The 24377-nt window shown below is 43.1% G+C and overlaps 3 protein-coding genes across 5 annotated transcripts in view; 1 reads left to right on the top strand and 2 right to left on the bottom strand.

Annotated features, from left to right (window-relative positions):
- Window positions 1-8703: 8703 nt before the first annotated feature.
- On the bottom strand, window positions 8704-16789 carry cpdp (CPD photolyase). The gene is made up of 10 exons (XM_072363018.1): window positions 16576-16789; window positions 16012-16382; window positions 15765-15913; window positions 12619-12801; window positions 12230-12388; window positions 11830-12028; window positions 9980-10132; window positions 9642-9763; window positions 9188-9347; window positions 8704-9095 (listed from the first exon to the last, which is right to left on the bottom strand). The coding sequence occupies exons 1-10, from the start codon at window positions 16596-16598 to the stop codon at window positions 8947-8949; spliced, it is 1668 nt and encodes a 555-aa protein (XP_072219119.1). The 5' UTR covers window positions 16599-16789; the 3' UTR covers window positions 8704-8946.
- A 65-nt stretch (window positions 16790-16854) lies between these two features.
- On the top strand, window positions 16855-22120 carry LOC140269045 (UAP56-interacting factor-like). 2 transcript variants are annotated; one of them, XM_072364072.1, is made up of 9 exons: window positions 16855-17030; window positions 17182-17322; window positions 17485-17585; window positions 19343-19491; window positions 20800-20872; window positions 20973-21028; window positions 21207-21281; window positions 21371-21497; window positions 21594-22120. In XM_072364072.1, exons 1-9 carry the CDS (start codon window positions 16964-16966, stop codon window positions 21693-21695), a joined length of 891 nt encoding a protein of 296 aa, XP_072220173.1. In that variant the 5' UTR covers window positions 16855-16963; the 3' UTR covers window positions 21696-22120. The 2 variants fall into 2 exon arrangements, with proteins under 2 accessions (XP_072220173.1, XP_072220172.1); XM_072364071.1 differs by having other exon boundaries at window positions 17422-17585.
- A 146-nt stretch (window positions 22121-22266) lies between these two features.
- Window positions 22267-24377, bottom strand: part of LOC140268255 (TSC22 domain family protein 2-like) — a 37391-nt gene continuing 35280 nt past the window's right edge. For both annotated transcript variants that reach the window (XM_072363015.1, XM_072363016.1), the window contains one exon: window positions 22267-24116. In XM_072363015.1, the coding sequence (XP_072219116.1) occupies window positions 23781-24116 (336 nt within the window). In that variant the 3' untranslated portion in view covers window positions 22267-23780. The remainder of the gene's footprint in view (window positions 24117-24377) is intronic.

Raw genomic sequence — 24377 nt, 5'->3', positions numbered from 1 at the left:
AAGAGTCAGGAACCTTTCTGCTGGGATGTCTCATCTCAACTTCGGGTAAGTCACACTGTAAACGAAAAACTAATTTAATCAAATGCAGATGATGATCATGAGGCATAGAGGCTAATGGGAAAGATGACGTCATCAGGTCAATAACATAGAAAAGATTAAGAAAAGAAATGAGGGGATGAAGCAGGATGTGACAGAAGACAAAGATGAGCCAGCTGTTGAATACTGACAAAACATTCGGCAATGACTCAGTGGGCCACACCAGTACTAATGAACAGTAATCTATTCACAGTTTCCATCATCATTACTGAAGACACTGCTCACACACAGGCTCTGCAAATAGACCTATTTAAAGGGCCACATCACAGTATCACCCAAGCAATGCTATTCACTCAAGCAGACAATGTCACTTAACTACAAAGAATGTTGGTGCTGTGAAATTAAAGGACATGTCAACCCAAATAAGAATTTTATTGCATTTCATTTCACCTCTACTAAACGCAATAAGCACAGATCTGGAAACTTTCAACAAGCTGAAAGCCATAAAAATCCCAGGACAGGAAATAATAAAAAGTTAATGTGATGCTAAGTAGGAGCTTCAAAAATTAAAGCACTAGAATGTTTTTGGCCTCACATATCTCAATCTGACACATCGTCGTGGCATGTCTTTTTTCAACTTTTCACAATTTAATGAAAAGTTGATTTATCTTTTTTAGATGTGAAAGTTGTCGCAGTGGTAAAATTATAGATCACCTATGCAAAAGCAGCCTATGATAAGAGCTGGAAATCCAAAAAACTCCAGCTCTCATACAATGTTCTTTCGACACAGGTGATAATTGAAGACATAAGCAAGACAGGAGAAAATGCAGGCATGTCAGAGATATGACGGATATGGAAGAAAAGATGGAGGATGGAGACTGAGGTTGACGGTCTGACTGCTCAAAGATTCCTCTACCATTAGTAAAAAAAAAAAAAAAGGAAGAGAAGATCAGTATGTCATTGATTTGATGTGTTAAGAAGAGGCCTGGAACAACTGTTACTGCACCAGTGGCATGATTCCAATTTCTGTCAAGCAGAAAAAGGCTGTTGCTGGAAAGAGGGGTGTTCAGCAGGAACCCAGCATCCAGAAATGGACTGAAACATATGAAAGGGCCTAGATTAAATGTAATTCATATAACCATATGTCAGTATCTTTGCTATTTTGTGTATTTTATGGCTTTTTGAAGGTCAATTAGCACATTTAAAGGACACAAGAACAAAAATAATTATAATGTGAATGTGTAAATACTTCACAGTGTTACATGCTGGGAGGGGTAAAGCCATCTTGTGAGGAATGCTCTCCCATGGCCTCCATTTAAAAGCATTGTTGCCTGCTTAAACTGTGTTTTGTTTGGCTAAAAATTGTCAAATTTAGTGGAGAAAAGATTAAGAAAGTAAAAAAGGGAAGATGGACCTTGGTAATTTATTAAAGTAAACATATTAGGATATTCCCATATACATCCATCCATTTTCTATACCGACAGTCCGTTAATCGGGTAGCGGGTGGGCTGGAGCCTATCCCAGCAGTCATCGGGCGAAAGGCGGGGTATTCCCATATACAGCAGCTTTCAAAATTATTCACATCTGTTGCCCCCCCCCCCCCCCCCCCCCTTTTTTTGCATTAAAACCTGTAATTTGAATAGATCCTTATTTTTAAAAAATTTATATGTTTTCTACCCCGCCTTTCGCCCAATGACTGCTGGGATAGGCTCCAGCCCACCCGCTACCCAACTGACGGATTGACGGCATAGGAAATGGATGGATGGATGTATATGTTTTGACTAAATAAAACAATAACAATGGCTCACTGAATTAACTGTGGCACCATTTTGCAGTTTTCAATTCCTACTTCAGGATGAGATTCGCTCAACATTCAATTCATATATAGGCTATTTCACAAGAGAAAAGAAAATCCCAGGGCGGTCTTTGTATATAAGATATTTATATGTATATATCCTGGTAGCCTCCCCAGGACAATGCACTCAACCTCACTGCAAAAACTGCACCGGAATTACTCAAGTTATGACAAAAAGCCTAACTTCGTCATTTTTTTGTGTCCTGTTGTTCTGGTCTTTGGTTTTGTTTTCTCAGTTTTGTTTTTGGAGATATGACTAGACTGCAATTTTCTAGTTTAGTTTCCCTCACCTCCAGTCTGCTTCAAGTCTGCTGTTTGGTTTCTTCGGCTCTCTTGTCCTCCACCCGTGACAAAGTTGGCCTTCATGAAAGACTTGGCTTAATCCCATTCTGATTTCATCATCGCAAGACAATTTATCTTGCTGCACATATTTCGCCAGAAAACCCTTTGACCGACTAATCAGAATCCAAACTAGGAGTATGTTTTAAAGGGGAACTCTGCTATTTTTAAACCTAGACCTTATTTCTGGCATGAAATACGTTCATCTACTCACCGAGAACAGTTTGGTGAAAGTCAACGTCCTTCGGAAGATATTCAGATTCCTCGAGATCCATATAACAATGCAGCCTCTAAATAAGCCATTATCTGTCTTTATTTCACCGATACTTTAAGACGAATGAATGAATGAATGCATACTATTGCACTGTTAGTTCATAGCTGCAATGTTGTTGTTATTGGCGGCTATCAGGGGGCTTTCTACACACTGGTCTACTGGGATGACGTCATTGACGCCTGTCGCTGCAGCACTTAGAAGACTTTGTAAATGGTGCAATTCGAAGAGAGCGTGTGTTCAGTGACAGAGAGGATTAGCTGGAACATGATGACAACTGGCTCCTCAGCCATTTTAAGGGAAATCGTCCTGGAACTGTGCGCAGAGCTGTGGCCGGTGTTGGAGCGCAACATAGCAAGGAGCCATGCGCTGCCTGTGGTGACATGGGTGATGACCACACTGGGGTTCCTAGCAACCGGGGCATTCCAGAGGGAGCTGGCCAACCGATTGGGACTGTGCCAGTCGACCCTGAGCCTATTATCTGCATCTCACCCAGGTATATCAAATTCCCATACAATACATATCCCCATACAGTGTATCACTGGGGTATGAATGTGTATGAATGATTAGAAAAAGCACATAGTTAAGTATCTTAAGACGTGCTGTATGAATGTGTGTGAGTGGGGTGAATGTGGCATGTAGTGAAAAGCGCTATACAAGTACAAGTCCATTTACCGTTTACCATTAAAGCACAAATTGCAGCGAAAGACGGTTTTCCTAATGTAATCGGAGCTATCGACTGCACACACATTGCTATAAAAGCCATCACATAATGAATTTGTATATGTCAACAGGAAACACTTTCATTTGATCAATATTCATGTGGCAGTATGGAGTGATTGGTCCTAGTGACTTTCAGCTGGATTCGGATCAAAGCCATTCGCTGCATGATAATGCCGTATAAAGGCAGTCTGATAGCACCTGACTGCCTTTCATTTGCCAGAGGCTGGGGTTACGTCACGTCCTGGCGTCTTTCACGCTGCTCCATGTGGTGACAGAAACTCGCTTTGGTATTGCTGCATGCTGCTCTCCACCTCCTCATGTACTCAATGTCTGCTGCTGGTAGCTCTCATTGTAGCGTCGATCCCTCCGATCCACGTTTGTCCGGAACAGCCTGACCGGGCAAAGGATAACCTAGCAGCAACACTACACCAGCTAATCTGCAAGAGACCACTGCTGCTTTGTCTTTGTTTGCTTTGCTTGGCATTGCTTGGGCCTTGTCTTTGTGGGTTTGCTTTGTTTTGCCCCCCGCGTTTCTTGCGTTTTACGGGCTACGCTGTGGGTCTCAACTGGGTTAAGCCACATTTTAACTGTGTGTGTGAATGAGAGACAGGCGGTACTCATTTATGAGGTTGTTAAAGATCACATTAATCAACTGTTCAGTGCACAGGTTATTAGAGAGAGCAGTAGTCCCTACGTCTCTCCAATTGTGCTTGTTAAGAAGAAGGACGGCAGTCTGCGTATGTGTGTGGATTATAGGCTACTGAATAGCAAGACCCGAAAGGATGCCTTTCCAATGCCACGCATTGACGAGTCCTTGGATGCCCTGACTGGAGCGTGTTGGTTCTCCACCATGGACCTGGCTAGTGGGTACAACCAAGTCCCCATGGCAGAGTGTGATCATTCCAAGATGGCTTTTTGTACCCCCTTTGGCCTTTTTGAGTGGAACTGCATGCCTTTTGGACTTTGCAACGCGCCCATCACCTTCCAAAGGTTGATGCAGCGAATGGCCAGCAATGTCAATCCTTGTTGCTCTACCTAGACGACATTGTGGTTTTCTCCTCCATTATTGAGCAGCATCTGGAGAGGTTGGGTGTGGTGTTGGGGCGTTGGCAGCATGAAGGGTTAAAGGTGAAACTCAAACACTGTGCCTTTTTCCAGCAGGAAGTGCATTATTTGGGACATGTCATCTCCGACCAAGGTGCCTCTACAGACCCCAGCAAGGTCAATGCGGTCTCTTGCTGGCCATCTCTTACCACTCTTGTTGGACAGCAGAGTGTCACCACAGCGTTGAGGCATTGAAAGCCAGACTCATCTCTGCACCTGTGCTGGCATATGCTGATTTTACCCTCCTATTCATTCTGGAGGTGGACGCCAGATATGGTGGTATTGGGGAAGTGTTGTCTCTTGCAGTAGGCCCTGCAGGTGGACAAGATAGATGCGAAACAAGCCGCTGTTGCAGCTTTGCCTCATCATCCCCCCTCTGACCTTGCCACACTCCAGCGCACTGATCCAGTTGTCTGGGAAGTGTTGGTTTTCTGGACATGTAAACAGCATCCAGGTAGAAGCAGGTATCACAGGCAGCCTTGGTCTTGCTTCGGCAGTGGGATCATTTGGTTGAGAGGAATGGGGCTGACGGGGCTGAAGTTGTATTTCAGTTGTTGTTGCCCGCAGCTTTAAAATCTACAGACTGAGGTCCATCAGGGGCACCATCATAAAGGGGTAGAGAGGACCTTGGAGCTTTTACACCAATGGTGCTACTGGCCTGGTTGGCTGAGGTGACACAGTGGTGCCAGGTATGCGAGAGGTGCCACGTGGTCAAGGTGAGCCAACCAGCTGCTCATAGTTTTATGGACACCTGTTGTATACAGTGATTGGTCCAAGTGACTTTCAGCTGGGTACGTATCCTAGCCAATCGCTGCATGACAATGCTGTATAAAGGAGGTCTTAGAACACCTTTCATCTTTTTTTCACCTTTCTCTGCCTTTCATATGCCAGAGGCTGGGGTTACTTCACGTCCTGGTATCTTTCACTCCGCTCCATGTGGTGACAGAAGTTCGCTTTGGTATTGCTGCTTGCTGCTCTTCACCTTCTCGTGCACTCAATGTCCGCTGCTGGTAGCTCTCGTTGTCGCGTCGATCCCTCCGATCCACGCTGGTTGTCTAGAACTGCCTGACCGGGCAAAGGATAACCGAGCAGCAGCACTACACCAGCTAACCTGCGAGAGACCACTGCTGCTTTGTCTTTGGCTTTGTTTGCTTTGATTTTCTTGGCTTTGCTTGGGCTTTGTCTTTATGGGTTTGCTTTGTTTTGCCCCCCGCGTTGCTTGCGTTTTGCGGGCTCCGCTGTGGGTCTCCTAACTGGGTCAAGCCACATTTTAATTGTGGGTGTGTATGAGAGACAGGCGGTGCTCATCATTTGTTTGGATCCTTTGTTATTCATCCGTGTTTGTTTTTTGTCAATTTGTCATATTCCTTATTTGTGATTCTGTAGAGCTTTGGTCAAGCCATTTATCAGTGTTTTATTATTATAGTTTTTGCTTAAATTTAATTGTTTGATTTCTTTTCTTTGTGTATTAGTTTTGATTTAGTTTTCTATTTTTAACCTGCTGCTCTCATTCCCCCCCATTCAGGTGCTGAGTCTACAGTGATGGATTGGTGTCCCCGGTGGCGGTGTCCCTCTTCCTTTGTGTTTTGCACGTCGTTTTGGTTTGGTTCACTGTTAGTTGTTTCATGTGTGGTGCTCCTTGGGTCCCCTTTGGACGGTCCATCATCGTAAGTCTCAGCCCTTAATGACCCTTCCCTTGATTGTCCCTGAGTGAGTGAAGATTTGACCCTTTTTTTAAAAAAGTAAATTGGAATCAATAAAATGATATTTTGTATTCTAAAGTGCGTATCTGCCTCATTTGTGACTAACCTGAGCGCCTCCCTTTCTTGTTTTGAGTTGAGAAGATTTGAATTATTTCCCTGGGTGAAAGTCCAAGGGTGGCGTTGTCTGGCAACATTAGAATCTTTAAACTGCCCTCACCCATACAGTACACCTTGTGTCGCTACATACAGATCATATGTGATATGCAAATGCAATTAACCAACATTGTGGTGAAGTGGCCTGGTTCAATGCACAATTCATACATTCTGAGTAACAGCATTGATGGGAATAGACTACAAGTTAGAACTGTGCGCGATGGGTGGCTTCTTGGTGAGTAACTTTATTCATGTAACTGTCCTAGTATTATTCCCCGTGACGTGCATTGAGCATGTAATAATGTATAATAATATATAATATAATAATAATAATAATGTATAATTGCGCCTACTCTCTGTTCAAACAGGGCAGGCCCCTCTTCTCCTGTCCCCCGCATATTTTGGCCACAATTTGGCGATGGACAGTCATTCTCTGCTTCACATCCACCTTAATATCGGACCACTTCTTTTTAATTTTTCATACACGCTCTCCCACCCACTCCTCTTACGTTTGCTGCTTATGCCAGAGGACAGTGTGCCAAAGAGCACATTTTTACGCGCCTCCACTTAATAGTGTAGCACCTCTAATTCACTTTCCGTGAAATTCTTTTTTTTTTTTCTGGTCTTACTCTTCTTTTTTTTTTTTTTGATTGTGCAGAGAGGGGAATCTCAGATGCAGGGTTAATTTAAATATGATTTGCATATTTAAGTAGGGACGTGGATAGGGAGGGGTCGGGTAGTCCAACATGTGCGCTCAATTCCACGTTGATTGGGATGTACAAAGGAAATGTGCTTGGATTCATGCGTACACACATGATTTTTTTGTGCGGACAACGTTTTCAGGATTTGAGCATATGCCAAGTTTCTGTAGGAAATCCATGCAAGTCTTTGTACATGAGGCCCCTGGATCATCAAGTTAGAAATACATCAAACAATCCTAATCTTCAGCCTCTTTACAATAATTACGTCCAGATTTGAGCAGTCTAACTTTTCATACAGTCAACGATAATCAGGATGCGAAATATACAAGTGAAAGGCCCTTTATGCCCATCCCTTTAATTCGTGAATTGGAAGCCAACTTCAGTTTTGTGCATGGTAATCTGTGTAAAGTTATTTATCAGAAATTTAAACATCTCTGCCTCACACATGAAGCCTCAGTTAAGGACCTCAGTTCTGTCTCAGATTGACATGGAAATGATTTCTTGTCACATTTTTTTATAATTATTTACTTATTTTTTTTTCTATTTCACACCAATATCGTTTATAGCCTTTCAAAATATTCTGTGCTGTCTAGAGATACATGACACTGTAATATCTAATTCACAATACGTTACAAATGCATTGATTTTACACTTAGGCCACACTCAAATTTTTAAAAAATGTAAATAAGAAAAGCAGCTTATATTACAGATTAACTTTTTTTTGTTTGTTTGTTCATCAGATTTATTATAATATGAAAAATATCCAGTCTTATTCTTGTTAGGTCTTGTAATATTTCCCTACCTTGTCTTTTGACACATCTGGTGGCTTCTGGGGGTGTTTTTTGTCAGCATCTAAAGCATGACAACAAATTAGCTTTGATAGCTGTGCATATTCAGGGTTCATGGAGAGGTTTGTTTTTTAAAACAGTGATGTTACATTCCACAATTGAAGAGGAAAAAAATGTGCTTAGGGGATAGCAAGAAGATTCTCATGAATACACAAAGCAACAGAAGGAACACTAAAGCCTGCATCCAAGTATACAAGATCTGTTTTTCCTGATAGATTGTTCCTAAGTGTGGTCAGATTGCTTTACGTCACTTGTAATTTCCTTGAGGAAATACCTCATTTGAAATCTTAACAGTTGTTCCAAATGTGAATCACAGTGCTAATTTTCATCCCACCATCTAATCAAATTATTAACTCCACCACTACATGTGGCAGAAAACAAATTTGATTTGTAGAAAAAGGTTCAAATGAAACTACAGTATGTACCACAGTGAAACATTATTATTTCCTATAACCAAATACTAACTGGTTTAACTAGTTAACAGCATAGAAGCCATGATTAAAGGAGATGCATCTCTTTGCTGTGAAATGAACAAAGACAAAATCCCATCACATCGCACGCAGGAGTTTTCATGCTGTAATTAGAACATTTGTATTAAATGCATCATTATCTATAGGGACTGCTTTTATCCTCCTCTAAGGGTGCATTTAATTAAGTTTAAAGGGTTTTGCTTCTGTTTAATTAAACTGTGCTCATACTAAAGCACTTTTGGCATTGTAATTAAACTCAACCTCTACACAACACGGTACATATTTTATTTTTAGTTTCTTTTGCATGGAGGAACACATGATCTACTAAGCAGATCTACTAAGTGTCTTTAAAAAGTTTCTAAATGCAGATTTGAACTTGAAACCAACATCACTTCATCTGTTTCATCTGATTCAGTTCAAATAAAACACAATCAAGTCTGACTCAACAAAAATTGAATTTTATTTATGAGGAAAAAAGCAACAGCAGTAAAAAAGAATTTAAAAAACCGACATTAAAACAAAGTAAGAAAAAAAGAAAAAAAAAAGAATGTTTTTCATACATGTGAAGTAGATATCAAAGAACGGCTCGTTACAAACTACTGGAAATGGCTAACAGTTTCCATAAATCCTGACAAATAGCAATAATTGAAACAAACTTAAATGTAAAAATGCTTCCTGAGCCAAAGGTGTGTGAGGTTATGGGCTGTCAAACAATGTCGACACCCTTAAATAAATAGAATGTGTCAAGGCTTTTTGGGACAGTACTTTCTCTCAAACTGGGCTACTTTAAACTTCCGAAGGCAGCCTTTGTAGTTCATGAAGCGGATTTTTCCAAAAACAGGTCTCTCTGCCCAGCCCTGGTCATGGATGCCACAGATAGACCACATACAACCTACAGGACAGTGGGGAGGGCATGAATGTGTGACAAGAGTCAATGAGTAAATCAGTGACAGTTTCTGAAATATGCTACTCCCACTTCCTTACCGACAAAGCCATTAGGATCCTGACCATCCAGCTCATAGCGATCATTTAGGTACAGAGCGATGGAGAGCGCCTCCTCTGGTGAGGGAGTCCACTCCAGAATCTTCTTGGCCCAGTACATCCTCAGGAAACCATGCATCTTCCCCTCAGTTACCATCTGGTACTAATGGAAAACACAAAATGGACTGGTGAACAACAGTTTGAAAAAACTCGGATGATTTAAACACTTAAAATAGCAATGGCAGAATATATATCTGGTGAGAGGTTAAAGTCTTCCACATCCTTTCAAAAATACTTTTTTTCTCAAACTCGCTGCTAATAGACCCTGACTTAACTTGATTATGCTGATGCAATAGAGGTTAAAGGAAGCACTGGTGCTCATTTCTTCAAAATTTAGAGAATCTGACAGGATTTATGGGAGCCATTAAGCTCTGGTCATTTACACTGAGTGTTGTACCTGAGCTGCGTTCCACAACTGGTCATGAGTCTTTGCTTTCTCAAGTTTCTCTCGTGTGTAGATATACTCCCTCGTGTCTTTGGCATGATCTTTCAAAGTCTTCTGAGCCCACTCATGAGCACCTGAGAACCACACACACAATACATAAATATATATTTAAAACAAACATAGAAGCATGACTTGTGATGTTAAGTTGTTGCCATGTTTCTTTCGAGCATATCAGCTCATATGAGTTCAGAATAATTTATTCAGCTTGTGTGGAAGTGACTCATGAGAATGGTGAGAAACAATTATCGAAACACAGTGAACAGGATTCAGATTTAATGAGACCGACTGACCTGCCACGCTGTCATATTTCTTGTTGTAGAAGCAGAAGTTGTCTGTCAGCTCCCTTCGCACCACCAGCTCCTCGATGAAGGCGGGGACAGACTGACTTGCATGCTTCCCACAGCGCTGAACTTGCAGCGCCACACGCTGGGCTGAAATCTGGCCTGATTGGAGAGAGAAGACAAAAGTAGAGAGGGATTAGAGAACAACAGCTGATAATGGATGCAATGAGGAGGCGCAATGCAAACAAATATATAAATTATACAAGTGTATTTTGGAGCTTAATTATGTTCAATACCAGGGCAGATGCGAAAGCAGAATATACCCTTACATTTTTTCAATCTAGTTCAGCATATACATGCTAAAGTGATGCGACCACCAACTGTATTATCTGAGTGTGTTAGTCCGGTTTGGAGAAGGTCAATTACATATGATTTTGATCAGACTGATATGGTTGCGAGCATTTTTAAAGTCCGGTTTTGATCAGATCAACACAATTAACATCTCTCTAGAGTTGTGTTAATAAGCTTATGGTTTGAAACACCATAATTGTGGGTTTCGGTTTCTGAGCGTGCAGATGGACATGCACTCCGCAGACAAAGCGTGACATTCTTTTTATACAACCAAATCTGCCATGCCAATACGGAATTGTGAAGGTAGGTAATTGTTCACGAAGGAGGATGCATGTTTGCATGTCATCATTTACTTGCAGTTGCATCCTGTTGGGATTCCAGATAAAGGACACTCGGGGCGTTAGAAAATATACATCATGAGGACTCGTGGACACCAAAAGCATAAAATGACCTAAAGGCATCCAGGGTTTACAAGAAGAGGTCTGGAAATAAAACAACTTCATGATTTATCAGGCCAACACCCCGATTAGATGCGTCACATCTAGCAATTTAGCTTTGGGATCATTCCTGTGCGCCAACTTTATTTTTCCACATGGGGATTACAGAAACCCATTTTTGGGTTTCAACCAGCAGTGACATGACCATGCAGCATCTACTTTTGATTTTTGTTTAACAATATATTTTGAATGTATCATTTTTCAGTTTAAAATCATGCCTCAGACAAACATCAAGGCTGAAGAGCATTAAAAGCAGGCTACCACTAATATGATAACAAATGGTGCCACCAGCATATGAAATGGACATTTAGCTGAAAATAAAACATCTACAGTGAGTACAGCCACAGTGCATGTTAAATAATGATTAATTTATATGGAGACAGTATAGGACACGGGGGGGCAGTCTGAGGCTGGCATGTCAACTGGTATGTTCATTTCCTATGCATTTTCTCTAATTAGTGTATCCTGTACTAAAGCTGTGGACCCTTTTTTGTTTTTCTCGATATAGATATGGACGATTTTAAACCATCTGGTAATACCCTGAACTTATCAACAACAGTAAAAGCCTTTGAGACATCCACAGAAACTGAATTTCCACCGAAAGACTAATGGTTCAGCTGAGAAACCACAAACCCTCGCCTTGTGGTGTACCAACTTCATCTGTTCCACAGGTCAGGCAGGTTGCTCGACTTTAGTACATACAGGTGATGTCATACTGGTTCCTGTTTGGCATTTGATTCTCACTACAAGTCAAGATGAAGAAGCTAAACTAACATGTTTTTTGGTAGAAATGTCTGGAAGGTTGTTTGAAGATGAGAACCACACCCATGCTGCCCCCAGTGTGCAGTGAAGTGCTTATTTTTACCAAGCAGGTGTCAGGTGTCTGACAGACAGCATAGGCAGAAGGATATACTTGCAGTTTGCTGACTGCTATTCTGGTCACAGTGAAAGGTAATGTGAGAATTTTTTTAAATTGGAGACCTCAACTATTCATTGCATAATAGTACTGACCAAAGCGGAGCCACGGGGACAACTGGCTGAGCGCAGCCTCGTTTGGGTCATTGCGCAAGGTGCCGAAAAGTTTGAGGCGAACATCAATGAAGGACTCCAACATGGCCATCCCAGCTTCTGCACCTGGCTTAGCCCACTGCGGCTCTCCTACTGTTCTGTCAACCTGCAAGGAGGCCAGTGTTTTGTCCCAGTCTACCGGCTGCGAGGTGGAGAAAAAACAACAGAGAAAACAACTTTCATGAATAGGCTCAAACCAGTGAACGGCATGTCAAAAGAAAAGTCTTTTAGTTTTATTCACGCATCAATAATCAAATCTGAGAAGAAAGGACAGAGATTACGTTTTTTTTTTTTTTTCCTAACAGCTTATTTTCCTGCGAACCGACACCTCCAGAGCACTTACTTTGGCAGTTCTTGTTGCAGTGTGAGGGTGCTTCTCTACAAGAGGAAAATCAGTGAGGAACTCTGACAAAAGATTGGTAATTTTGCCTCTGATGGTCCTGGCAGAGTACTCCTGTTTAGGTGATGCTACCCAGCACGGAACAATGTTATGGGCATCAACCTGTGTGCGAGGGAAATAAGGCATGACAAAAAGGATACCGTCTGCAGAAATAAAGGCAACACGCATCAAAGAAGAGTAAGGTCACTTGCATCCTTATTACTTTCTGTGGGAATGTGATCAGAGCAAAACATGAAGCAGGACAGGCAAACGTGTGAAAATAACCTGGAAATGGAATATCTTGCCAACTCACTCTCACCATAAATGACATCCATCGTCATGAGTTTTCAAACCTGTATGAGCGGAATGTCCTTTGGAAGGCTCTTTTTGACATCGTTTAACCCCTTCAGAGGCTCTCTGAGGGGGGAGAAGTCTGTCACCACCGCCCCAAAACCACGATCTGACACAAAGCCTGGGAGAACTTCCCCTGCTGCACCATGCAGCAAGTGGAACTGGATATTCAAGTGTTTGCATTCCTGTTTGGTGGGACAAGTGGAAAAAATATCACGAGAGGAATATAGACCTTTTTTTTTTTTGTTTTCATATTATCATTTTGTATATTCTGAGGCAAGAAGCTGCACTTGAGCGGCACCAACATGCAGCAAACATTCCAGCAACATTCCTACAGATATTTTAGAGGTGTTTACAGTAGGCATTGTCTACATGTCAATGGTCTGATTTATGGAACATTCTGCTCAGCCAATGAGGACTATGTTTTCTTTCCTGACTATTGACAATATTTCATTATCTAAAGACTGATAAAACACAGCATCTTAAAAGCCCTTTGTGAAAAAATTTGACTCTCGTACAGCAACGAAATGGAAATAGATTCTGACTTTATCCAATGGTAAAAATTCCGCCTCGATAATTGAAGCAAATTGGCACATTTTGATAGATCAAACCTCACATGCATGCTCAACCAACTGCGATCACTTTAAAGTTTTACTTTTTCCCCTGTCACGCCGCTTCTTTAAGGTTGCAGTGTGTAACAAAGATCTATAAGCAAAATGTGATCTGACGGTTCTAATCATCAAAGAACAAACTATTGATTTGTGCAGCAGGTCCTTCTACACAGATGATGTTACTACCATAAAAGGCACATAGAAGAAGAGTACTTTTCAGTGGGCGATGAAGATGAAATAGAGGTAACACTGGTTGTGAAGTTTTAGGGAAATTGTGGATCACACTCATCATGCAATGCAAAAACAAACAATGATGTTTATGTTTATGCATTTAGCAGACGTTTTTACCCAAAGCGACTTACAAATGAAGATATAACAAGCTATATATAAAAGCTAACAATAAAATACATAGAAGGAACCCACTAGTCAGACTCTGTCAGGGGTGACAAAGACAACAATCCTGCGACAAACAGAGGGACCAAGTTGTGACATAAGCCTTTGCAAGAGCATTCAAGTTGATGGGAGCCGTTCCATTAAGCACTTTGTAAGATAACATCAGTGACTTGAATTAGATTCAGGTGGCTAAGGGTAGCCAGTGGAGTTCAATGAACAGAGGGGTGACGTGTGCTCTTTTAGGCTGATTGAAGACCAGACGCGCCGCCGCGTTCTGGACCATCTGCAGAGGTTTCACAGCACAGGCTGGGAGACCAGTTAGGAGAGCGTTACAGTAGTCAAGGCGGGAGATGACCATGGCCTGCACCAGGAACTGGGTGGCATGTTGGGTTAGGTATGGTCTGATCTTTCTTGTGTTTAGCAATGCGAAGCGGCATGAATGAGCAACAGAGGTAATGTGATCTTTAAAGGTTAGCTAGTCATCAATCATGACACCCAAGTTTCTAGCTACCTTTGATGGTGCAAGAGATAGGGATTCAGTTTGGATGCAGATGCTGTGGTGTATGGTTGGTTTGGCTGGGAAAACAAGCAGTTCAGTTTTTGGAAGGTTAAGTTGGAGGTGATGGGCTTTCATCCATGTTGATATGTCAGAGAGACAGTCTGAGATTCGTGCTGAGACCGTGTGGTCGTCAGGTGGGAATGACAGATAGAGCCGGGTATCATCAGCATAACATTGGTATGAGAAGCCATGTCATCTGATGATCTGTCCCAGTGAATTGGTGAGGTCCCAGTACTGAAGCTTGGGGGACCCCTGTGGCGAGGTGGTGCACTGCAGAAATGTGACCAAGCCATGACGCTTTGAATGACCGAACAAGTGAGGTATGATTCAAACCAGGAGTGTGCTCTCCCTGTGATCCCCATGCAAGAGTATGGACAAAAGGATACTGTGGTTGATAGTGTCACATGCAGCCGATAAGTCGAGCAGGATAAGTACAGAGGACTTAGCTGTCACTCTGGCTTCTTTTAAGGCTTCTGTCACAGCCAACAGAGCCGTTTCAGTGGAGTGTCCACTTTTAAACCCAGATTGGTTTGGGTCAAGGAGGTTGTTATGTGAGAGGTAATCGGTGACCTGCTTAAAGACCGCCCTTTCAATGATTTTAGACAGAAACGGGAGGAGAGAGACCGGCCGATAGTTCTCCACATGAGTTGGAGGGAGGGAAGGTTTCTTGAGCAGCGGTGTAAGCTGAGCTTGCTTGAATGTGGTAGGAAATGTGCCCGGTGTCAGTGAAGCATTAATCACATGCATGACTGCTGAAGTTACAGTAGGAGCAATGGATTGGAAAAGATAAGTGGGAACGGGGTCCTGCGGGCATGTAGTAGGATGGCTACATGTGAGAAGTTTAGACACACTGCTCTGAGCGTGATGGGTGAATGAGGAAAATGATGCAGTAGGACTTCTGCATGCAGATTTTGTGGTACAATGTTCGGTAAGCTGTTTGCTTATAGCTGCCACTTTGTCAGTAAAAAATGAGGCAAAGGTGATCTGATGATGTGTAAATCTACCTTGTCAAAAAAGTGACAACCAAATTGGGCAAAGGCAGACAACAGGAAGAGACATTGGGAGTGGATTTTCCCAAATGAAAATCCATAATAAAGAAGGTGTTTTCCGGATGGATGACAAAAAGCTTTTCTCCTCGCCAGGTAATTTAGCCTTCCTGCACACACACAAATCAGCCACAACACCTCAGCTGTGTTCCTCACTTTATCAGTCAGCTTTTTTATCTAACAGTTGACAGGCATAGGTGCAGTTTGTTGTTTGGTGGTAGGGCTTCATTTGCGATGGTTGCCACCTCAAACTCGACCACCAGATGTCAGCATTTGTTACACACTGCTCCTTAAAGCATCAGACCAAAGATATGATTCCCCTCCAAGTTTCACTGATCAGTGTAAACAGATCATCTTTCCACTTAAATGACACAAGAAAAAGAAGTGTAGTGAATCATCGTGCTTGAAACAAACTACAGGGAGGTACTAGGACAGGGACAAAAATGTGCCATATTGTGAGTATATCGTGTCTCTTTCAATTAAATGAATGGAAATTCATGGCTGAAGTGAAGGTACCTAAAGGATATTTAAGTCTGTACCTTTGCAACTTCTTCCAAGCCCTTCAGCAGAAAGCCAAAATGTCTCAGAGTGGACAGCTCTGATTTTGGCACAACCAAACAGAAACATACATGTAGAGGGAGGTTCTCCTTCACAGCCAGCTGCTGGGCCCGGATCAGCGCCCAGTTATCTAAATGAAAACACACCCACTGTAAATAGAGACACGGAGAGAAGGAATGCCATAAAGAGGTATGCTTATTTTTCACCGGTTGCTGGTCAGATGTTTACCTTGCACTCTCTGGTCTCTTAACATCCAGTAAAGCACCCCCTCTGACCCCTGCTTGATCTTCTCAGCGTCAGATATAAAACGCTGGCGCTTCTTCTTGAACTTCATGTCCTTCTCCTCAGCCCTCTGCTGCTTCACGAGGCTCTGCAGCCAACCTGCAGCTTTCTTCGGCTTCTCCTCCTTCACCGCGGCCAGCTTCGGCTGCTTGGCGCTGGGTTGTTTACCTCTTGCGGGAGAAGCTGCTTTACGCTTTTTGTCTGACATGGTAGTTCCACCGACAAATGAGTTGGTTAAGCGTAAGAGTGTCGAGCTGGGCCTCGGACTCTGGTGAATGGCGATCTTTAACAGTCTTGGTGCAGAGAGAAAGAATGAGCTGCAGGAAACCACAGTGAAATTATCAAACCCTTTTAGCAACCGTCGGCAACACAAGCTATAAAGATGGGAAAAAAATGCCAAAGTCACAAAAGTAAAAATTTAAAAAACAAATAGATAACAAGTGAAAGTAGACAACATACTCAATGGAAGGAGTTTTCATTCAAGTAGCGTACCACATCGTAAATACATACCTCGTCCACGCACAGACCCACATACACGGTATAAATCTTCAAATTAACCGCTTTGACTGCAGTTCGACACGAAAAATAACTATAATTTCGATAAACCAAGAAGCACAAACGAAGCAACTGCTGTTGTAGCAGCCCAGTCAAACACACGCAAGCTATTCCTCTTTACACAACTGCTTACATGAGCACAGTGGTGTTTAGGTTTGGTAACGATGTGGGTTTGCTAAGTCCAACTACAATTCCCATGCTGCATTTGATCTTGTTGTAACGGGCATGCGCGGCCCCGAAAATTTACTGTTTTAGCGCAGCCTCAAAAGGACGGGCAGCTAGCACGTCTGCTAGCTATTAAAGCGATTCTGTAGGGTTTCGATTGTTAGCCAAGGCTTAAAGTATGAACAACACAACAGCAGTTCGAAGGACAAGACCAGTGGTTCCCGATAAAGTCGACATGTCCTTGGGTAAGGTTCTCATTTGCTTGGACTATTGTTTATAAGTGAGAGTCTCGCTAATGCTAGCCACTGCTCTAGTAGCTGGTTAAGCCAGATAAATATATCTCATTTGAGAATTCAGCTGCTCTTGTATGCATTACTCGTGTGATAACTTTGACAGATGACATCATTCGGTTGAACAAAAAAGAGAAGCAGTTTAAAATGAGACAATCAAATGTGAACCGCCGACCATTCAAGAAGAAAGGGCGTTTAAACCAAGCAAAGGGAGTTTCTCAGAGGACCGCAGGACCAGCTCAAAGAGGTGAGACCCAACGTTTCCGCGGAGCTTGTATGCTTGATATGATATCATCGAACGGCGAAAATGTGTACGTAAATGACGCCATGAAACTATCGTTACCAGAGAGAGGCATGCCTCGAGGAGCAGCGGCTAAATTAAGAAACAGAAGGGTTCCTCCTCTCGCAGGTAGACGACGGGGTCAAGGGGTCATCACAGGACTGGCTGCTCGGAGGCCAACTGTCCTGCTGAAACGAGCCGGCACACTCATCAGAGCAGCACCCAGCCAGGTAATCGAGAACAGTTCAATTCAGTTTTATTTATAGAGCACAAAATTACAACAAATGTCATCTCAAGGCACTTCAGTGATGCAGTCCTATTCAAAGGGCAAAGTGAGGGCCCCTAGCTGACTATGCCTATAGTTTCAGGGTCACCTGAGCCATCCCTAACTATAAGCTTTATCAAAAAGGAAAGTTTTTATCCTTATCTTAAAGTTCGAGAGGGTGTCTGTTCCACAGAGAGGGGCCTGATAGCTGAAGGCTCTGAAGGCTTTGCTTGTCAAGTATCAGAGCAAGTCATCCTTATAATTAGTTTGTAATGTCTTATCTGGTGCATTACTTGCACTAGATCATGTTTGTTGTCTGCATCAGATCCACAGAGATGGAGGGTGACGTGATTTTAAGTTCCATGCTTTGTGTGAAGCACAGGTTTGTTAACACTAAAATCCCAAATTGTCCAGATTTATGAAGCGTCTGGTAAAGCTCAATTTATGGATTATAGTCTGTGTATTAGATCAGCTTTACATCCCACCTGCTGCACCCACTTATTCAAACATAAATTGCAAAATCGAGACAGTGTTTAACTGGTGATGCATAGCAGTGAAGAAGCCCAAGATGATTACTGTCCACCAATATAAAAACTTAAATTTAACTGTATTTGAAGGTAATTGTCATCAGTTAGCCTCATCTAAATGACTCGCTGTATTTGCTTTTTAACATTGAACAAAGGCGTTAAAGACTTCATCTTGATTGCATCTTACAGATGATCATCATGTCCTGGCACTCTTAGTAACACACAACATTTTACACTGTCCGTGGTTTAAAAAAAAAAACAATGAATTTACAGGTGGGAAGTCCATGAATGCTGCTGTACGCCGTGTAAAATGCAAACAGAATGCAGTGACTTAGTTAGCTCATAAACCAATATTTAATTTACAGTAGAACATAATAAGAATATGAAATGTTGAAATGAAAACACTGCATCTACAAACTGGAGAAATTTCCCTCAGCGTAAAAGTTTGAACACCTTAAATATTCAATCAACTCCAGAACATAAAGAGTCGTGGCTGAAATCCTGTGATCTTCAGACCTCAGGCAGTCCTGGATTTAAAAATGGACAAGATTCTGTCATGGAAATCACTGCAGGAGTTCCGGAAAATTTTCAAGTATCACTGAATGGGAACAGAGTTCACTGTGCCAGCTGCATGCTTTGATCAAGACACCGTTCTGTTGTCAGACATTTAAAAATCCTTTTTAGAAATCATGGACGCGGCATCCTTCAGACTAAAGAGGAGAAGGATCATCCTGCTTGCACTAGGTTCAAAAGCCTGCAGCTCTGATGGTATGTGGGTACATTGGTGTCTATAAAAACTGGCAAATTGCACATCTGGAAAGGCACCATCAATGCTGAATGTTTTCTACAGGTTTAAGATCAACATAAGCTCCCATCCAGGTGACATCTTTTTCTGGGAAGGCCTTGCATATTCTCACAAGACAATGTTAAACCACATGCTGCATCTTTTACAACAACATGGCTTCATTCAGGAGAAGAGGGTAGTGGTACACATGGCTTCTCCTTTTTTTTTTGCACATTTTACAGCGTTCCCATGTTATTGAATAGGCGTTGTGGGGGTCCCTATGTAACGCATAACGGTTGATCACTGGATATCTTGTCATTTGATATGTAAAAGTAGTTCAGGTTCTACAGATAATTTGCATTTGGATAATTTACCATACATAAATGATCATATTTTCATTCCCTGCTTAAGAAAACAAGACAGAAACCCAAGCCGTTCATCCAGCGTTCTGAGGCCCCGTACAGGAGGCCGGAGGTCCAGAGGCGGCTGTACCGGCAGCCTGATCCTCTGAGAGGCCAGAACACAACGTCAGTCAGGAGGCCTTTTCAGCTGCGACGGAGGTGAGAACGCTTAGTCATGACTTGCCCTACAGAACACCACATGATCAGTTATTAAAGTGCTGTGATCTGGGACTTGCTGTCGCCTGGCCTGCCTGTGCTTCTCCCGATGGGGCGGCGGCGTTGCCTCTCCCCGCTGCTCGCGACTTCACCCACCTGTGGGCACGTCTTGACTCCCAGGGCACTTGGCCAGGGGCAGGCGCTGACCCACTGTGTGGCTGTCTGGGGCGCTTGGCCCTCCTGGGTATTGGGTGGGGCCTCTGCCGGGGGGTTTGGGGGCGCTCGGGCTCCCGGGGCCCGGGGCCCGGGTCCAGTGCACGGCCCATGCCTGGGCGGCTGGGGCCTGGCGGGGTCAGTGGGCTGTTGCCCCTGGCTCCCGGAGGGCCTCTGCCCTATGCTTATGGGGGCTCTGTCGGGGGCTTCCTCTGCAGTCTTCTGGGTGGATGCGTGGTTGTCCCTGCGGTGGGCTTCCTGGGTTCTGTGCTCCGTGGGGGCTGCTGGTGGCCCGGGTCTTGTGGCCCTCTCTGCCTGCTTCTGATTGCTTGGGGGGGGCTGTGGATTGTGGCCCTGTACGCTTATACACTCATAACTAAGCACGGTTATCATGTAGGTCCTGTGCCATGGGTGTTGCATGTTCTCACACACACACACACACACACACACACACATTCATTAGTCCAGTAGCATGGTCGCTAAGCAGTTGATGTATTATCATGTCGTCTCAGGTCATCTATATCCACAGTTGTGTTGTATGCGATTGCTGCTACTTGTGCTTGTTTTTGTTTGTTTGTGTGTTTGTTTTTTCTCTGCTTGTCTGCTTTCAGGTGCTCCTGGTGGCGCTAAGGCTGGATTCCCCTCAGAGGCCATGGATTGTTGTCTGTTTTGTTTTTTACAGGTGTAGCAGCTGGTTGTCTGGTTTTTGTTTCTATTTTTGTTCTGTTTCCCCTTCTTTCCTCTTCTTCTTTCCTTGTCCCCCGGTCCGGTTCAGTTCTATTACATGTCATATATTGTAAACAGAAATAAATAAATGGGCATCAAGGGGAGCTTTATAAAACTTATAAATTTATAAAACTTCCCTTGGCAAAGCAAATCTGTTTGGCATCAAAGGTATTCAGACTACAATTCTGCTGCCATAATGCTGGACAGGACAAGGGGAAAAAAATAAATAAATAAAAAATTAAAGTGCTGCGAGTTAAATTTCAGTTGGGGTTTATTGTCAACCTTTGGTAAACTGTGCTTCAAACAGTCCACTGACTGATAAACCTGCACTGTATATGCAGCTGAATTACTTTTTGTGTTGTGCTCACGCAGACCGCTGCCACCTGTTCAGCAGACTCAGAGGGAGGCACGCCAAGCCACATTTCTTTTTCACAGGGGAATCAAGGTACTTGATGTTTGTGCTTGTATGAGTGAAATCGGATCTCTGCACTTTGAGACTTTTGATCCAGTCGGTGCACCACGTTGACTCTTTGTGTCCTTTGCAGGTACAAGCTCAGGTGCAGAAGCCGGATCCCCGCACTCCTCCAGTCAAAACACGGCAGTAAGTTTTCTCTCAGGCTGTTCAGGTTTGAGTTGTTCAGCTTCCTCTGTGCGAGAAAGGGGAACCGTCACTGAGGATGTGAATCATTTGGAAGGGAAAGAGGAGCATTGTTTGCTATTGTAGGACCGGTGTCCGTCATTTGTTTGAATGTGAGACACTTTCTCTGCTTGTCCACTAGATGGCGGACTTCGACAACTAGCAGTGGAATCTTGACTGTTTCAATTGCCAACCCTACAGCCAGGACTCAGCCTGAGTAAGCATTCAGCACAAAGCCTGAATAAATTAAATATAGTCATATACATTCTTATTTAGAGTAGCTACAGTGTTGTCACTCGTTTGTAGGCCTCCCAATGCTTGGACTCTGCATCCTCCGCCTGTCAGCTCAGCTCCTGTGAAAGTGGAAATGTTGGAGAAGAAAATCCCAAAAGGAGTACCTCTGCAGTTTGATATCAACAGTGTTGGGAAACCGGTGAGGGAGTGCAGCTTTAAGATTCGGGTGCAGTTAATTGACCAGAATTCCAGTTCCTTGTATTGATATGCTGTCCTCGGCTTCCCCTTTCCACAGCAAACGTCGATGACATTGAATGAGCGGTTTCGCATCTTGAAAGACCGACGCATGACTGCAGCACAAAGCAGTAAAGGCAGCAGATTTGTGACTGTGGGTTAGCCGGCTAGAAGAGAGGCGGGTGATACGCAGGCTCCTCGGTCTTGCTCACTCGCACAGCGAACACTACCTGACTGATGGGACGGCGCTGACGTAATTATTGGAAGAGACGTCATTCTGAGACACGCTCAACCGAGAAACCGTGAGAACTCAAGTGTTGTTGGAAGAGTTTGTCTGAAAAACGCTCCCATCCATTGTCCGTCCTATTGTCTCAGCTGTTTGTATTGTGGATGCTCTATATTGGGAAAGGGTTTCTCCCCCCCACCCACCCCATTTGGATGTGGAAACGCTAACACTGAACACTTTTTGTAAGCATTTCTTTTCAGAGATGGCCGCTATGTATTTGCTAGAATAACGTGTGTATTCTCCACATTTTTGACATTTGAGAATTGTTTTGTAATTCCTTCTAATAAATGAGTTTCTCTAAGGATTAGAGAGTATGTGTTCAGTATGTCTTCAGACGTTTGCACATATTTCAGGCATTTTACCTTTGAACAAGTGTAATGCTTCAAATGTCAGGACAGCCACAGAGTGGCCCTGTTCAGGAGCTTAAACAAAACAGTATCATTTGGAATCTGAATATTGCTTTTATTTAAATACATTAAAATTTGCAAAGTAACAAAACTATTGGCATATGAAATTCAAACACCATTTAAATGAACAAAACATGGCTCACTTCATTTTTCTGTGACTAGTGTCAGTAACACTAGGTTATTTTTTTTTTTCGACTTTCTGCTGCGCATATCCCCCCCGTCCCCTTTTACACTGTTCACAGACTATCTTACAATAAGAGTGCTGAATAAAAATGAGGTAAGAAAGTGGTTTGAAGATTACAGGTCATGCAGAACATGCTGAACAGCAACAAAAAATTTGTGAGAGAGAAAGTAACAAAACAAAATGTGCATTTCAAAATAATTTACACAGCTTTGCATCTTTGGTTGACGTACATTGAAGTATGTTGGATGATTTCACAGCTTCCCCTCCCCACCCTGCCCCCTGGAAAATAAAAAATAGAGAAAAAATGCAAATAAGGGGGGGGGGGGGGTGTGGCAATACCAATTCACTTTGAGATAGACTAATCGAGTTTTCTTCAACTGCCCTCTACAGGCTCACATCAGCGCTTGTTAACAGGTGCAGAGTTGCCCTAATACTTTATACTATACAAAAATTTACATTCAATTGGGCTCGTGCTATGAATTGGCAATTGCAGCGTAAAACCTGCGTTAGTGTTAAACATTTGTCAGAATTTGTTTTTATTGCCTACGTTTTTCACAAAGCCGTGCCTGGGAAGTGTGGCCGAGGTTGTTAAAACACAAGAGAAGAGGAAACGCGTTGACGGGCTACTGTTTGACAGGTTTCGTGAAATTGTTCATTTATGAAAATAGCAGCCCTGTAATAAATAAAACACTTATAACAGTAGAACTCAAAAGACTGATGCAAGAGTTGGACTTGATGTAAAAGTAACGGGCAGCGGCGTGGCGCTCCGAAAAAAACTAACTCTCCCAGTTCTTATTATACAACATAAAACAGCAAGGCTAAAAATACCCCTTTACCCACTCTGTCTTTTAAAAAAATATTCGCTCTCTTGACAGTCATCCCCCCCCCCGTCTGTCCCTTACATGTGGTGAACCCCACTGGCTTCTGCACCATTGGTTTCAGGTCAGGTCATGAGGTTGGGTTGGTTCTGCTCTGGTCTAATAAAAGACGTCATTTTCACAAGAACAGAGCCAGCAGTCAACCAACGTGGGAACAAGATGAAAAATGAAAAACCCGCCTCGACCTGTCCTGAAGTTCCATCGCATGCTCTCGAGTCCCTCTGTCGTTCTCGATGATTGCATTAACACTGGAAAGGCCCACAGTACAGATGCATACAGACATTCCAACACTTGTTCACAGTCTCGCTTGCTAACTCACCCTGACACACACAGACACACACACTCACGAGCACTGTACTTTGTGGTCAAGCTGGTGGCTAAGAAGACAAAGTTTCTTTTTCTTCTTTTTAATTTCACATACACTAATTATAATAAGTTGTACAAGAATGCTCCTCTTTTTTTACTGCCCTGTGCAAAGCAGGGCAGATGCACTTCAAGCAGAGGTGACGTTGGGTTGCAGCTGCTTGCCAGGATCGAGCTGAGTCTGGAGCTGCTGGGGTTTGGGGTGGTGCTGGAGCTGGGGGTGTGACTGCTGCTGAGGCTGAGGCTGAGGCTGAGGCTGGCTGAGTCCTTGCTGCGGAGGCGTGGCACCGGAGGTGGCGGCCGACTGGGCGGACAGCTGAGACAACTGCTCGCTGTTGGCCAGAGATTTCAGCACGGCATTCTCCCTCTCCAGTACAGAGTTCCTCTCATATAACTCCTTGATCTGCTCCTTTAAGACCTCCACCTCTTCACGCACTGCATACATCAGATGGCTTTTCACCAGGTCCTGAAGAAAAGGAGGATGTGATATAAAACGTGCAACTGGACCAACAGTAATAGTCTCAGACAGAGGCTCATGTATCATTGTAACATGCAGGGGACACGTCCAAGAAGACAAAGAAGAAAACAATCCCAGACTTGAACCGAGTAGAATAATATGTGTTATACTTTGTGCAGACTCGGGTTTCTGAAGATGATTTAAATTAAAAAGTGACAGAATATTACTGAGAAAAAAAACATGGTAAAAATGGGGTAAATGGCTTACTCA

Source organism: Leuresthes tenuis, unplaced genomic scaffold, assembly GCF_036924035.1.
Source record: "Leuresthes tenuis unplaced genomic scaffold, fLeuTen1.0.hap1 SCAF_14, whole genome shotgun sequence".
NCBI classification, from domain to species: domain Eukaryota; kingdom Metazoa; phylum Chordata; class Actinopteri; order Atheriniformes; family Atherinopsidae; genus Leuresthes; species Leuresthes tenuis.
Note: the sequence above shows the minus strand (reverse complement) of the source record. Positions and strands in the feature narration are given on the sequence as shown.